Source organism: Hydractinia symbiolongicarpus, chromosome 1 (assembly GCF_029227915.1).
Source record: "Hydractinia symbiolongicarpus strain clone_291-10 chromosome 1, HSymV2.1, whole genome shotgun sequence".
In the NCBI taxonomy this organism is placed as follows: Eukaryota; Metazoa; Cnidaria; class Hydrozoa; order Anthoathecata; family Hydractiniidae; genus Hydractinia; species Hydractinia symbiolongicarpus.
The window spans coordinates 27223988-27240927 of NC_079875.1; the positions used below are offsets into that span (position 1 = coordinate 27223988).

At 35.7% G+C, this 16940-nt stretch overlaps 2 protein-coding genes across 2 annotated transcripts; one reads left to right on the forward strand and one right to left on the reverse strand.

Moving 5' to 3' along the window:
* The first annotated feature begins 7855 nt into the window (after positions 1-7855).
* LOC130625697 (uncharacterized) lies at positions 7856-8976 on the forward strand. The gene has a single exon (XM_057440832.1). It carries the CDS (start codon positions 7894-7896, stop codon positions 8974-8976), a length of 1083 nt encoding a protein of 360 aa, XP_057296815.1. The 5' UTR covers positions 7856-7893.
* A 562-nt stretch (positions 8977-9538) lies between these two features.
* Positions 9539-10426, reverse strand: LOC130625792 (uncharacterized). Its single transcript, XM_057440938.1, has 2 exons — positions 10282-10426; positions 9539-10047 (listed from the first exon to the last, which is right to left on the reverse strand). Exons 1-2 carry the CDS (start codon positions 10424-10426, stop codon positions 9539-9541), a joined length of 654 nt encoding a protein of 217 aa, XP_057296921.1.
* Positions 10427-16940: the final 6514 nt, after the last annotated feature.

Below are 16940 nucleotides of genomic sequence, written 5' to 3' on the forward strand. Positions count from 1 at the left end.
GGCTCCTTTTTGCAATTATAACTGAAATCTTATCTTCTATGTATCTCCGCATACCTTGATTTATCTGTCACCTTGCTCTTTACCGATAAAATGCATGACTTTCATGCTCAATTATGGGTCCACCTCATCTCAGTAAGGGTGGTTTATTCTCTCCTCTTAGACATTCTCATCCTTGACTGATGACTCTTATTAAAATTTTTACACCTATTGATTATGCGTGCAATCGAACCCACCCGCAAACAAATTAAATAAGGATTTTTGATGATCCATATAGTTGAAGACAAAAATTCAGGAATTTATGCTCTGGAGGTGGACTTTACTTCTATATTAAGCAGTATTTATGAAGATTAGTATTGACGAGGAGTCCCAAGTACAATAACTAATGTACTAATATAAGATGAATAACCATATGAATTGCATGGAGCCGAGAGCAAAAATGATAAAAAGTGTAAATTAAAAATCAAGTTTGCAGCTAAATTTTTAATGGATTATTATTAATTCATAATTCGAAAATGCAAAACATTTCAAGCTCTAATTGGAAATTCCCATTCAGACAGTAACTTCCCATCAAGGTCAGAATAGAAGAAACCAAGTAAAAGTTAGCAACGTGCTTGAATTATTGTCCTAGGACTCAATTAAATTTTCTTTTTTTAACTGATAACTCGTGAATTAAAATGTAACTGCACTCATATTCATGTGATTACTAGTACAAAAATTTTCTATGATCAACTCTGCATTTTTTTGACAATAGACTCTCTCATTTCAAGGGATAATTTTAACCTGTTAGATACAAAAAAATTATTACTCAGGAACTTTTCACTTCCCCCAGCAGGATAAATGGCTAAACTCTTCATCAATTACAAATTTTTTTTGGATATTTCTTGACTTCGTGATTATCAAGTTTTGAGGTGCCTGCAATAAGGTCGTAACAGGCAATTGCAATGACTTCTTCATCACTTGATTTGATCTTCTAAATCTTTTGGTTCGGCGGTGGTTTGTCGTTTTGGTTTGATAGTGTTTTTCATCGGCGTTGGACAAAAGTCGTTGCATTTCTTTAGCAGTTTACAGTGCAGTCTTTTTACTTTTGATCCATTTCGCATAGTGAATACCGACACAATAGCATCAATATTTGAGCTTCTTGCTGCCTGATTGTGCAGGTTACGTAGAAGAACTTAACACCACTATTTATGTTGTGAACTCTAACCTTTTTGTCATATATTTACTTTTGTATTTACTTTACTGTTTTTATTTGTTATTTCTGACGATTTTATCATTTGCAATTTTAAAAGCTTGATTCATCAATTCCTTTCATTAATCCACAATCTTGTTTCCTATGTTGCACTTCTGCTCACATTCTTGGTGCTTGTAAAACTGCTTTTTCCCGGGGAAGATATACCTTCAGACACGATTCTGTACTTACCCACTTTTGAAAAAGTTCATTTTTGACTTGTAAAATTTCAGGGACATCTTGTTGGTTATTCTAGTAAAATTCTGTCCTACCTAGAGCGTGTATTTTATTTTACAAGGACCGCAAAAAGTTAGATTGGCCAATTGCCGAACGCGAGCGACCTAAAAGGGACATATTCATGATAAAAGATTTCTCCAGTGGCGACAAAAAAAAACTCTGATGGCAACTGAGTTTTGGGAGGAGAGTAAATGCTTGGAGAATGGAGTTTGCATAGCAAGGGTTGCCTTTGTTTCTAGCTGGAGGTTGGACATTTTCACGTGGTCTTGAATTTGAAGAATTTGCAATACGGGAGTGATTATTTTGTGTTGGGGGTGAAGAGAAACTACTCTCTGAAGGCTCCTGGAACCATTGTGTCGATATTTTCGAGGTTCAGCCTTTTGTTTTTGGGAAACAAATGCCTCACTGAGGGATGAACGAGTTGCAGATTCCTTAAAGGAATTATTTCTAGAAATTTCAGGTTTACTGCTCTCAATGGAGTCAATCTGGTGAAGGTTTCCTCAAATTTTGATTTCTTACCTCCTAAGTCTCGGAAAACTTGTCTGCTTGAAGTCACTGGTTTGTTGTTGGTTGTGGCGTGGGGCTGGCTTGAAACGCACCCATTGTTTTTTGTCCAATGAGGGCTCCCCTCAAAAGGGCCGTTTAAAACAGTTTGTTGTGGAAGTCGATGGTGAGGACTTTCTTGCCAAACCATAAACTTCTTTTGTCTTCTGTTGGAATTTCCAAAATTTGCGACTCGTCTTTTAACGTGACTTTCGCTTTCTTTTTGTCTGACATGATAGCCGACAACACATTTAATCTGTGGTGATATGAAACAGTATTAAAAGCTTGTCCCTATAACAGTACAGTTTGCTCAACTGATTGAGATAGATCCTTCCAGGAAATCTCCTTATGGTTTTCCCTGGAGGCACCAAGTGATAATTCAATTGCATACCAAATACGGCTCAAAGGCATATTTTTTGTTGGATTCGCAGTAATCCCTCATCCAAATTTAACTCAATACGTTTTCTGCTTTCTTCTAACAATTCTTTGCAGAATATATCCAATTTTTTCGGTTGATATATGTGGGAACTTGATTTTAATCCAGCACACTGTCTTTTAGTTCCGGTCTGGAACGAAATGTATTTGTTAGCATACTCTGATAGTTTAATAGGCAGTTCGTATTCATTCATCCTCTCATCAGATAAAGCTTCAAACCGTTGTTGTTTAAAGCAAGGTTCGAACGTTTCTCCCCGACTTTGTGGTCTAAATCACCACTATTCTCCGAAGAAATTTCCAATAAAACGTTTCCATTATCTTCCATTGTGGTAGTCAGAATGATTGCTGAGATAACTTTAGATAAAATTTTAAAAATAACTTTCGCCTGCTTCACTTGCGAGAATAAGTCGAAAGAGGCAGAGCGGCACTCGGGGTGACATTTTGAGGCAGTATCCGATATTAAATCGTATGGAAATTTTATATGAAATAAAATTTGAAACTTATGCGCCACCTCTACCATCATTTATGACACCTCAGTGCAGTCATAAAAATGAAACTCGTATACACGTATCGCATTAAAAACACTTAACCAGTCTTTCAAAGACATACAGCAAAGACCATTCCGATTTCCCGCATGTTGTTATGTGTCTCAACCGGGTGATTTACGCTAGGCGGTGTACACCCTCGCTCTGGGTGCAGAGTAGTGTACGCCCTAGCGGTAAGCGGTATGTACTCTGACGGTGGGTGGCCACCACATATGTACTTTAGTACATACTGCTTTTCCGTCAAATTTCATCAACATTTTAACACTTTCACAGTTCGTAGTTCATACTTATTTTCACTCGCTTGTTAACCTCTTACCAGTTTTTGTACAGTCCCACAAGTAATCCCAGCAATAAAAATTCACATTACGGAGTTTCATACCGCGCAGGTCTGGGCCCGAGCGAAGTGGCTTGTAGGGACAAATTTTCAGAACTCCCGCAAAGTGTAAACATTTAGCTAGCGTTTGTACACACTTCCAAGTTATTATATTATAGTTATTTGCTGTTTAACACTTTTACGTATTGTTTTTGCAATAATGGAAAAGAAAGATTGTGTACAATGGCTTATGGAACGTGGCCTGTCCACAGGAGGAACAATACAAGAGCTTAATATGCGTGTTAATCGATTCAAATTATACCCATCACTTGCGGAAAAATTCAGAGTCAAACGAGAAAGAAATTTTAGTTTTGGTACAACATTAGATCCCAATCTTATCCCTCCCATTTCAGCTCCCTGGTGTCCTAAAGAGGAATTGTATCCAATAGTTACAGCATCGATATTTAAAGAATATAGTTCTAGAAAAAGAGAAGGTAGTTTAGGTCAGCAACAGAAAGCTTATGCTATGTTGACTAGCAGGAAAATAGTTTTAGTAAAAACACATGTTGCAGGTGATAATAATGTATTTGTTAGAGCTCTTGTTAAAAAATCATATGGTGAATTAACAAGACCTACAGTTATTCTATTTAGTAGTAATATTCCAGTTAAAGCCTACTTTGAATGTCCTGTTGGTGTAAGTGGCTTATGTTGCCATACATTGGCCTTGCTTCTCTATTTAAAAAACTTTCACGAAACAAAGGAAAAAAATTTTGCTCTATCTTGCACTGAGCAACTGCAGAAATGGCTCTATACCTATGATGCCGTTACGAAAAATAAAGTTAACCTCAGCCAGAGTTGGAACCTCAAACAATGTAGTTGGAACCTCAAACAATGTAACTGATGCTAAAATCACTCCAGCTGATCCAGAAAACTCCAGGTTTAAAGGAGATGTGCTACAAATGAAATCGGATATGGTTTTGGAAATAAAAAAGGTTAAAAAACCGTTCGAACGACATTGCTATGAGGTTTTGTATATAGGTTTGTAAACACTGAACCATAAGTTAAATTAATTAGGTTTAAACATTTGATTTCTTTGGACCAATAGGTAGCATTGTCAAATTCACAATGTGACATAGAACTTGCCAAGTTGATGAACGTAAGTCCATTCTTTGTAAACTCTCCACATGAATTCTAGTAGATGCAATATCAAAATTTGCAGCAACATCAGCAGGTGAAAATTGATCTGTATCTTTTTGGGCAGGTCGATTTAAAAAAACCTTTTATGGAACAATGATCTTGTACGGAAAAACCTCTATCTGACATAAGTTCATGTTCAGGTCGCACCCATTCAAGAACAGCAGTTTCTTTAGTTATAGCGCTGTCACTAATTGAACCAGGATATATGTCACTGAAAAAAAGGCCACTACAATCAATAACTAAGTCGGTCAGCCCATGTCCTGTTCGAACAAAAATATCTGGCATTTTCTTTAATAAAAATCCATCATCTGGTTTTAAGTCCAACTGACTGAAAATTGTTTCTAAAAAAAACAAGCCATCCAACAAATATCCTATACATTGTGCTTTTACCAACACCTGCCATATAAGCCATAACGCCAAGATGAAGAGAATGACGACAAATTGTTAAAACACATAAAAGTTCGGTTGCTTTGTTTAATGATCTTTCCCCAGTTCCTTTACAGTCAGGGTATATTATAATGTGTAAGTATGGTGAAACAATTTGAAATAGCAAGTCAAATTTTTCAACGGGCAAACCAGATAAATATTCTATATTGCTAGATTTCTGTTGTAAGTTGTCATAGGAAAATATATACTTTTGAAGGTATACTTTTGTTTTTTCAAGAATTATTTTATTTCGTTTATTAACAAATGATTGCAGGTAGTGGTTTTTAATTTTTAGTAATTTATTTTCATGGGTAAGATTCTTTATTTTATTTAGATATTGATTTAGCAGATAACTGTCCCTTTGAGGGTTCTCGTTGTTTATGTACTGGCGTAGAATATATTCTTTTAGCAGGAGGTTTTCTCTTTACGCTAGATGGTGTACGAAGTGTTTGGATGAATTCAAATTTTTTTTTAGCTCCTTAACTTTCATTTTATTTGCTACACTTTGGGTTTTTTCAAGTCTTTCTTTTGCTATAGGAATTTGTGACTGGGGTACTGTAACATCAGGAAGAGTTTCATTAATTTTATAACCAGCACTCCAATGTTCACAACATATGTGTCCGTTTTTCCAATTAACTCCAGCAGTTTTAATAATTTTTTGGTACTCCATATGTAAATCCTTGGTCCTTGGCAATCTGTAAAATATAAGCTTTTCTCCATTTGAATTTTGTGTTCGAAAGTTATTATAGCAAAGGGATGACGAGCAGAACCATTTCACCATGTTTTAGATAAGTTAAATGTTGTAGAAAAGTATAAATATAAGGAAAGAATATATACTAAAATTAGCAATTTATGCCTCAACTGCGCCCATACGGTATAAACTTTATGAGCAAATGACCGGGAAACCAATAGGGGTAATCGAGTGCAACATAAACAAGCTAAAAATTTGTCCCTACAAGCGTTTCTCTAGTGCAGAGCCGCCTATACAACAGTGCGCGTACATGCTGCTTTCATTTTGGACATTCTCAGGGATATCCAATTATGATGGGTGGGTTTGGTAAGTGTCGGGGACGGGTGTCCTAATAGATGAAGTGTTAAAGAAATTAAGTATTCATGTAATAAGGGAATGTTTATTTATAAGAGATGTTGAGGATTTATTCTATAACTTATGTTGTGTTCTTAATATTTAAGGATCGTTTATGAAATTATTTTATAGGACAGATGTCCTAGGATATAGTAATTAGATATTGAAAGTTAAGGTGTTATTGGTATCTACAGCACATATGACGTTTTTTATAGTGAAGTTGTTTATAAAATCAGTTATTTTATTATTATTTTTACGGTTGCGATATATTATTTTAATGATGTTTTTAAGATTGGCATTTATGTTAGTTATTATATCTACTGGGGATGGATTATGATGCTCGTACTTAAATTTATTTCTGGCATTCCAAATTTCCTGTACTATTGTTGTAGTCATAGTGTTAAGTAATTTACGTATAGGATCCTTCAGTGGATATATTGTGGCGTTGTTTGTAAGAACTTTGTCTACTGTTGAAAATTGAAAAACAATAAAAAACTTTTTTCTTCACTGCTGTCAACTATAGTTTAAAGGCGAAGGTAGCACTTGCAATGGTTGTAAAGAATTCCGTAGAATCATCGTATTTCAGTTTCAAGTTGCAATTTCGAAAAACAGTTACGATCAAACTGTACCTATCTTCTAAATCATCACGAGATAGATACCTTATGTTACTTTTCAATGTTTGATTTTTATCATTAATTGGTTGTCTGCTACGAATTGTGTGCAGCTTCTTTCTGACAAGAGAGCAATTTTCACAAATCTGTATTTCTTTTGTATGTATTAGATGACCTGACCATTGTATGGGTTTCAACCTTAGGAAATGGTAAGCCATCTGAATAGTTGTTAAACAGCTCCCAAAACTCAAGGCGTCTATCCAGAACATCTGAAAAGTCTCCAATTCCGTAGCAATTGGTGGTATTTTGCCATAAGGACACAAAGGTTTCTAAATTGTCATTGCATAATGTTATAGGGTATCCAAACTTTCTCAGCACTGAATTTTCTATTACACGTTCCTAGACTGTTCCTGATTCTAATTGTTCTGGAAATATAAAAACTCGTTTTTTATTTTCAACATTCAGGACTGTGAATCCTTTTGCCATCATCAATTTGTCCAATTTTGTAATATGAAAATCGTTTTTTTCAGTGGACTCCTTTTTAGCACAAACACATAGTGAATCTTCGTTATGTGGCAAAAAACTGCAGCATTTTCAACTTTCGGTTTTACCTCAGGTTTTACCATTAACCTTCGAATTCTTCGACCGCAACTGCTACATAATTTTTTGGGGTATATATCACTATCCTCTTCTCTTACGTTGATTTTATAACACTCCTTCAAAGTTTCAACAAAGTCTGAGCATAACTTTGGATACCCATATTTCTTATCTGTCTTTATTTTAATACCACAAACACGACACAATTTTTGTACATAAACTTTATGATCTTCCATAATAGTGTATGGTATTGGCTATGGAAACAGCCGTTTTTATTAAGAATTATAAGTAAAACTAGGTACTTTATAAAATATGTCGTCAGTTCTATGTTACATGCGCTCACAACTAAACGATTTACTAAACTATATAAATCTTTGATTTCGAGTAATTCGCCCATCTGGCGAAGCTGTAGAGCGCTCTCTTGATAAGCCATATTGAAATCGGTAAAATTTCTTTTGTTCTTATGTTAACGTAATTAGCGAAGAAGCACATGCTCGACACTTTCGTAAACAAAAACAAAAGGAAAAAGTTTATATCTCGTATAACTTACCAATTATTACTGCCATTACTAGCAGTGATAGTAAAACCAGTTTCAGTATCTTTAATTTTGAAAAAAGAAACTAAGTAAGTAATCTAAAATCTACTTTCCTCTCTTTCTCTTTCTCTCTTGTAGGTTTATGAGAATGTCCCCGGAATCTTTCCAGTACCTGTTGAATGTTATCGGATCAGAAATCTCCAAAAAAGACACGAAATTTCGTAAAGCTATCTCAGCATCAGAAAGACTTTGTCTTATATTACATTATCTTGCCTATGGAGGAAGTCAGCAGTCATTAAGCTTTTCATTCCGTATAGCAAAATCAACTATAAGCAGTATTGTAAACGAAACATGTTCAGCTATTTGGAATTGTCTTAAAGAACAATATTTGCGCCCTCCAAAAGCTTTGGATGAATGGAAGAAAATTGCTCAGGACTTTAATGACATGTGGGATCTACCACATTGCATTGGTGCCATAGATGGAAAACATATCAGAATGAAAGCACCAATAAATAGCGGATCCCTATATTACAATTATAAAGGGTTTTTTAGTATCATCTTGATGGCAATATGTGATGCTCGCTACGTATTTTCATTTGTTGATATCGGAGATTATGGTTCAAACAATGATAGCGGTGTTTTCCGTAGATCAGCAATTGGGAAATCGTTTTTCAAAAAAGAAAAGAACCTTCCTGAACCAGAAAATATCGAGAATTCCCCTACTTTTGGTCTAATGCCTTATTATTTAGTTGGCGATGATGCTTTCCCGCTTCAACAGTGGCTTATAAAGCCTTATCCTGGACAGGGTATAAGAGAGAACCAGTTAAATTTTAACTACAGATTGTCTAGAGCACGACGAGTAATCGAGAATGCATTCGGTATTCTTGCTGCCAGATGGAGAGTTTTTATGAATCCCCTGCAAACAAATGTCAACAATGCAGAAACGATAGTTAAAGTCACAATATGTTTGCACAATTTCCTCCGTCGAACTAACAGTGCCGCTTATTGTCCATCTGGTTTTGTTGACAGTTGGGACGATAAGGGAGAGATCAAGGAAGGGGAATGGAGAAGGTTGGTCGCTGATGGGAATAGTAGCTTATTAATTGATATCCCACCCATTAGAGGATCTCGGCCATCGAATACTGCTGTTAATGTTAGAGATAATTTAAAGTCATATGTTAACTCTATGGAAGGCTCACTACCTTGGCAATGGGAGCATGTATGAAGCAGAGGGAAAGTAACACAAAACAAAGAGTAAACATTTTTGCTGAGCTTAAGTCAAGTTTAAAAAAAAGCATGTTCCAAGGAGTCGAAGATACATTTACATAATATACGTAGCTTATAATGATACAACCTAACTTTATACAAAATTTTATGCCTAATAAGAAATATAAAAATATATAGTTCTTCTCAGTTACCCATATCTCCTCTCATTCGCCTGAACATATGACCATTTGCCATCGGATCTTGTGAATCATTTTCTAGCATGTTGACATAGGTACCGTTTTGTAGTTGAAAGTTTTTTCGAAATGAATCGATACTGGGTAAATTTCTTTGATTATTAAGAGGCTGGTAGACAGGGCTTGACGCCTCAATGGGGGTAAAGGGAGTTGGTGGGGGGCTTCTCAAAACCTCTTGATGGTTTAATAATTGCTGTTGTTGCATCCTTTGTAAAGAATTTTCTTGTGCTTGGGCCTTTCGATCCTCCTCGTCTTCAAGCTCGAATCTAAACATAATGTTGTCTATCTCATGTTTAGCCTTGATCTTACTTATTTTCTTTAGTTTTCTCAGTTTTGTGGCGAGTAAATCACCATAAAGCTGATCGTCATCTTTGGCGTCGGTGTTACTTGAACTAAGTTTGTCTCCAACTCTGCCTTCCTTTTAGTTGCGCCCTTTTGGAATTTTTGTCTTCCCGTGACATCCGAAACGTTTTGTTTACTTTTGTTGGACAGAAGAGGTGGTGGGTTTGTTACTGGTTCCGATATCACTGACTCGTTGTCACCGTCATTTCCTCCATCTTCCTCTATATCTCCATCTTCTTCTTCCTGGTCAAACTGTTCTCCTTCGAATAATTCCCTGTCGTCATCTTCTTCTTGTGCCACAGATTCACTGGTGCTCCAATTGGATGATGTGCCTCTTTCCACGATATATGGTTCCAACCACCCTAGCACTTCGAGAAGAGGAGGACGTCTCGCTTCTTTTGCACCGGCTCCACTTTTGTTTAAAGAGTTCCACTTCTTTTTCGCTTTCCCATACTTGCTTCTGAAGTTTCGAAAAGCTTTTTCGACTTCGGTAACTAAAATAAAATCATAAAAAATATTTGTCTATGGTTTGGTTATATTCTTGATATAAAATGGGCGAAAAGATAGATCAAAGTCCTCTGTCAACCATTTATGTCCCTCAAGACTTTTAAAAATTTTGTATCATAGCCATCGTTTTAAACTTAAAAAGAACTTAGGATAATTAACGAAAACGTTGTAAAATACAACTTGTTTTTGTTCAATGATCTCAACATATATTTGGATCTTACCATTCTGTATGTTAAGTTCTTTTGCCACATCTGCCCAAGCTAATCTTTTTTTGTTTTTATCTCTGAAATTTTTATCTTGCTTGTCATACAAAGCAGGATATTTTCTTACTGCTTCTGCGAGTCTTTCTTCACTTTCAGTCGACATTTTTGATTCCACCACTCTCTGTTCACTTCTTCCTTCACTTAATTTGTTTGAAAAAGTTTTAAGTTTTCTTGGCAATAGTGCCGCAAGCGCGACGCAACCGCAAAAAATATCAAAAATTTTTGATATTCTTGCGCTTGTGGCACTCTTGCGGCGCTCTTGCGTCACTTAATCCACTAGTGTTCACACGGTGCGCAAGAGTGACGCAGCCGCAACACAGCGCAGCGCAGCCGCAAGTAAGTCTGAACCGGACTTGGTCAAACGTTTTTTTTTCAAAGATATTGTTGAAGTTTTTAACAACAATACATTTAAAGCATACAGAGAAATGAAGTTGTTTCTCCTTCCGTATTCTTTCCTCCAAGGTCTAACACAGGTAAACTCCATTGCTCATAATGCATCAAACAAATTCCTGAAGCGTTTTTGAGATAAGGATTAGAAGAGGAAAAACTTTCAACAAATTTATTGTCCTTAACCAGATGTTCTCCATCTCTTGCAAACCTTTTCAGGTGCAAGGTTAAAATTTCGCTATTCCTCGTAATCCTTGTTTCCCTAGTGCTCTCTTGGTGCAGGGAACATTGTGGGCAAAACCATATCTTTTCATTCTCCAGATTTTCAGAAGCTAAAAATATACCAACTGACAATTGTACGCTGGAAGAAAGTGAAAGTGTTGCGATGTCCTGATTTTCAACAGTAACTGAAGAACAGAGACAGTGTTACAGCTAATTGACACCGATACTTCTGTCGAGATGTTCTGAAACGCAATTACCAAGAACCCTTTCAATTCATCAAAGACAGAAGTAACATCTCTGCCATGTCTTGCTGAGAATTGTATTGGAAAGTTGTATTTACAGAAGAGTGTATCTTACGTTCTAGGGCCTTGAGAAAGTTTGAAGGATCAACGGGGGTCAAAGAACGATTTCACATGGTCATGTAAAGAGCAATCGCCCTCATAATTGGTGACAAACGGGATGACTCCGAAGCACTCTGGGACCATAGGGATGGAATAGTACTTAGTGCTTGCAAAATAACATTGGCATAGCACGTATTGCCTTTGTTGATTGTTGACAAAACCTGCATTTATAAAAATTGTCTTTGTTTTGGCACTAGTTTTATTATGGTTAATTTTTAGAGAGACCGGAGTGCGTGGACCTGATAAACGACCCTTGGGCATTCCTTTTACTGGAGCTGGATTACTTTCACGAGATGCAACAGACTTGGGTGGAAAAGTCTTTCTCGTTCTGGGTGCCTTAATTAAGGAGTCTTAAGACCAGTCTCTTGACCCCCGAGCAATCCATGCACAGAAAGAAGCTGTCATACTGATTTTACCAAGGTTTTTTGCGGTGGAATATGCCATTTTGTTGGAAAAACCCAGCCTTTTCAGACACGCCGTGGTTTTTTTCGAGCTATAACCTCTTGCCCCTACTTCTACAGTAAAGATATCAACTTGCCAACCACTGGACAGAATTACGTTAACCAAGCAGGAATATTTAGTGGCTTTGGTGGAGTGCCAATAGTTTGCATTTTCCTCGCAAGGGCAAGTGATTTCGATAATTATAACTCGTTTAAGCTTATTTAAAAATATAAATATATCAGTTGTGACACAGCAAGGTGGCCTGGAAAAACAAAGTTTGGACTAGTGTTGGCAACAACTATCCAATCGTTGGTGAGATGCAATATACCTGTAACCTTTGTCTTTGATTTGGGACTAACATAAGCACCTGCTTTAACAAAAGTCGTAGAATTACATTTCCTAGAGATGGTAAGTGGAAGTGCTGACAGAAATTGTTTAAAGTGTGCACCGAATCGTGCCTAAACGTGTATCTTCCCTGAACTAGAGCTATTTTACATGCACCCATAATGTGAGCAGAGGTGCAGATTTCTTGGTGGCACAAAAAACAAGATGATTCAGTAATTATTATCCAACGTTTTAGATTGTTTGGGGATGGTAACACATCATATGTTGACTGGAGATAGAAAGATAAAAGGTTTGGTGTGGTAGCTAGTATTTCTTCCCAGGAAAGATCGAATTTAACACAGTTCTCCCCCACTGGCCTTGGACTTGAAGCTGCAATGCTCTGGAAAGGTAACTTTCTTCTTCAATTTCCTTTGATGTTTTAGAAACCAATTTCCTATACCCATAGGTGTCTTTAGGTGGTATAACGTCTCTCTTTGTATTTCCAATTCCGGCCTTTCCATCATCGCTTTGTAATTTAATTCACTTACAACCGTGTCCACTGCCTCGTTCGCTCACCAGGTACCAGCCTTTACAGTGGGATTAAGTGCAGACAGAATGGGATCTTTCGAATGGCGCAATAGTAGGTAACCGCTGATTTTTGCAGATTTTAATATGGAAGTGAGACTCTTTATGGGTAAAGGACATGGGGATGATTCGGCATATAAGCTTATGTTGGTAATGAAGTGTTGCAAATTTAACCATTGTCTAAAACGTGAGACTTTTTGTTCAAGGCGGGCAGCAGTTGAGATGGAAAGTGGCCATTGAATTCTTGGAATTAGGTGTTGCAGGATGCAAAGTTTTTGGGGACTGGTGTACAGGGACTTGTCAATAACAGACAGTCCATCAATACATGTCAAAACTCTACAATGTTATCTATTCCTAAAGTGAAACTTAAGCTCGCAAAATAATCTGGCTTCTTCTCTATAATGGGTGTAAAAATACACTGCCCATAGAGATACGTTGAACAGGTTCAGTCACAAATTTTTTTCTGTTTTCTACAACAAACCAAGTACACTACACTGTATATATACGAATTTATACTTAGTCAACAATTTACGTAACTTTAGTTGAGCGATACCATTTATCTGCCAGCCAGGGTCAATAACTTTTCACAGCTTTATTTAGAAAAAGGGAAATAATAGATTATTCGTAGCCCTGTTAAACTTGTTCGTCTTTACATATTTCGAAGCATCTTATGCGAACCAGACTCACTACAAATTTTCAAGAGGAACACTTAGGTTAGTATACAGTTTTGCTACACGATTGTTTGTATTTGCGTAATCAAGCAAATACGGTCAAATTCTCCTTAGATTAAATATTTTCGCTTGTTAGAAAGTACTTGATTTTTCAGCCGTTAACCATGGTACAAATACTATATAATATATATATTAAATTTATGTAATAAACTATCTTTTGTATATTTAACAACTATAGAAATCTAACTTTCACTATAAAAACGTATGACCAATTCTATAGGATATAATAAAGTAGAAATATATAGTTCCAAGAAGACAACATATTTAGGCTGTTGATACTGAGTAAATCTTGAAAGATTAAACAAGCTCCATACCAATTTGTTCTTTGTTTTTTTCATGCATGGCGCAGCGAAAACGGTCGTGTAATGACACGGGTCAAAAACTGATTCTAGTAAAAGTCTGTAGTAGTGTTTTAGAATGTAGAAACATGTTAGGAATACAGAGTAGTTAAAATGAGTGATTACAGTGATATTTGGTTTCTGGTTTTAATTGATTTTAAATCGTTGTAAGAAGATGTTGTAAGATTTCTTAAAAGTTTCAAGAGAATTTCCCTTTTTTATTGTACTTGGAATGCCACGATTCCAATTGATTACTCCTTTATATGTTATAAAGCTTTTGACTACCTCTGTGTTTCTATGGGGATTGATAATTTTTTCCTTATCTCTTTCGTTAATTAGGACACCATGTTTGAAAAACATTTTTTTTGTGACATCAGCTATGCAACTGTTAGAGATTCTCCAGATCAATTTCCCTGATGCTTTTCTTGTATAAAGGAGCTGTTATAGTAGTTTTATTGCAGAAGTTCATTATTCTGACTGCTTATCTTGTGTTTTGCTTAAATCCTGAAGGTTACCTTGTGCAGTAGTGCTCCATACTAGGATACCATAATTTAAAAATGAATGGAAATGAGCATAGTATAAGCTTTTAAGTAACTGGTGTTGAACAAAGTGTCTGAGTTTTGCAAGCAGAGAGTTGCCTCTATTCAACTTCTGATTTATTATGCATATCTGTTGGGTTAATATAATTTTGTTGTCTATTAAGATACCAAGATGTTTAACGCAGTCACTTTCTTTCATTTGCATATCGTTTGTTTTCAGGTTAGAGTCCAGGTTCTTCTTTGCATTCCTTGGTCTAAATATTATGACATTAGATTTTCCTACATTTAGGCTAAGTTTATTAGCTGTAAGTCAATCTGATAGCTTGTTCAATTCTATATTCCAAATTCGTTCTAATTCTATTCTTTTCTTATTTGAGTAAAAAATACCATCATCTGTCATCTGCCAGCAAGAACATAGTGACGATGTCAGAGACTTTCACAATGTCATTTAGATAAATTAAGAAGAGCACTGGCCCTAGCACACTGCCTTGTGGTACTCCAATTTATATTGTAATTAATTCAGAGGTGTTATTTTGGATTGAAACGCGGAGGTGTCTAATTTTTTACGCTCTACGAACTTATATGTGTTTGTGATATATATACCAACACCTCCTTTTATTGAATGTCCGGTTTGTCCAATATAATCATGGTAGCCTTCAATTACGCCTGGTCTAAAATTGTGTACTTTCAGAAAGTGCAATAATATCAAAAGAGAAGTCTAGGTCAGTTAGAAGATTGATAGATTCAATGTTTGTGTGAAATAAGAAGTTTTTTTTGAATTTTCAGTTTTATTATGATTTAATTTGTAGAAATCATGTGTGGAGAAATAGTCAAAATTATCATTATGATTTAGTGAATTTTGTATAGGATTATCAAAATCTGGGCCGTACTTTTAATTTTCATATACGGCACCACCATACTTAAATACATTATTTCTATTTAATGGGATATCCCTAGTTTGGCATAAGCATTTATACTCTGAATTAAAAGTTGTATTTTTAAGTAAATCATCAGTTAGTACATTTTGAAATAGAAAAGTATCGCTATAACAAGATGGGCATCGCCAGTTAGAAAAAGAGTTTTTCAGTAAAATATTTAGGTCATTTTATCGAATACCCGAACATTTACGATGAATATAACAATTGCACCGATTGCATGTTAGAGCCTTTTGGGTTTTATTAAGAGCTATTTTTCTGCTACAGAGCATGAATTTGAAATTTTATTCAATTTCAATGATCGTTTCTCTATGTGTTCTGAAAAGGAGGTGATGGTAGTTTTTAGGAAGTCTTGATCAGAAAAATTTGAAAAAAGGAGAATATTACAATTCGTACAAAACCATAAATCAGAATTTTTGCCAGATTGGAGTTCTTTGTAGGTATGGAGTGTTATGTTTGTGCATTTTAAATAGAACCAAATGTCACAGTTTTCGCCATAGCAACACAACGCATTTTGGTAATCAAATACTGGATTATCACACTTTCCACATTTATAGTGCTTACAAAATTCGCAGGTAAATTGATTTATAACATCAGCAGTCAGTTTTAAAAGATTTAAGAAAAATATTAGAGCAACGCAAATGAAATTGGTTACTACAACACAACCATAGCCTTCGACCAAATGGTACACAGGTGGATACATTGCAACGATAGAGCAGTAATTTTCTGTGATGACGGCCTTATTAACAGTCACGAGTCATATGTTTTCTTTTTAGAAGAGCTGAGATAAGAATATTTTAACCGGAATGAGTCAGCAAGGGGGCTTGACTACACTCAGTCTTGTCTTTGGAGAGTGAATACTCCACTTATTACCCCAGTCAAAAATAAAACAAAATCAAATAAAAATTAAGTTAGCAAGGGGGTTTGATCATACTAGGTCTTGTCTTTGGAGAGTGACGACTCCACTTATTACCCCAGCTAAAAAAAAAGCATTAGCAGAGGGTTTGATCACACATGATCTTGTCTTCGGAGAGTAACGACTCCACTTATTACCTGAGTTAAAAACAAAGAATAGCACAGTTGAACAGAAAATGGTCAAAGTTTACTTTAGGAAGATAGCGATGTCTAGTTTCTGCTGATGACCGTCCGCGGACCTCTTCGAGGTGACCCGGCTAGACATCCAGGGTACTTAGGTTCAGAAATATGGTCGAAACCTACCTGCCCTTTGTTAAAGTTCTGTTCATCTTTTCAAATGTGTTTTGTCCTTTTTATTTTTTTAGATTTTTTTTTAATTAATTCCTTGTAAAAAGGGAGAATTGTGCTTTTAGAGGCATTTTCTCTAGAGGAGTACAACCTCTAGCTTATTTCCAAAGACCTAACATGTTCAGTTCATCATTGCGGTGGCTTGCCACCTCTTTGTAAATTATTTTCATATGCAGTTTAAGTAAGATGAGTTCTTAGGGACTATTTTCCGACATTTAGGACATTTCAAATTTAGAACTTGTTTGTCAGCCATTAGACTAGTTTAGAACATATATATACCAATTCATGTAAAAATAAAATAAAAAACAGACTATAAAACAAACATAATAGCGAGACTTACTCAATCTTTTCAATGTCAGATTTTGATCGGATCATAATAAATTTACCCTTTTCATCTTTTTTGGCGCGCATTTGACCATTTACGACGTAGCCTGGATATATGTACTTAAAG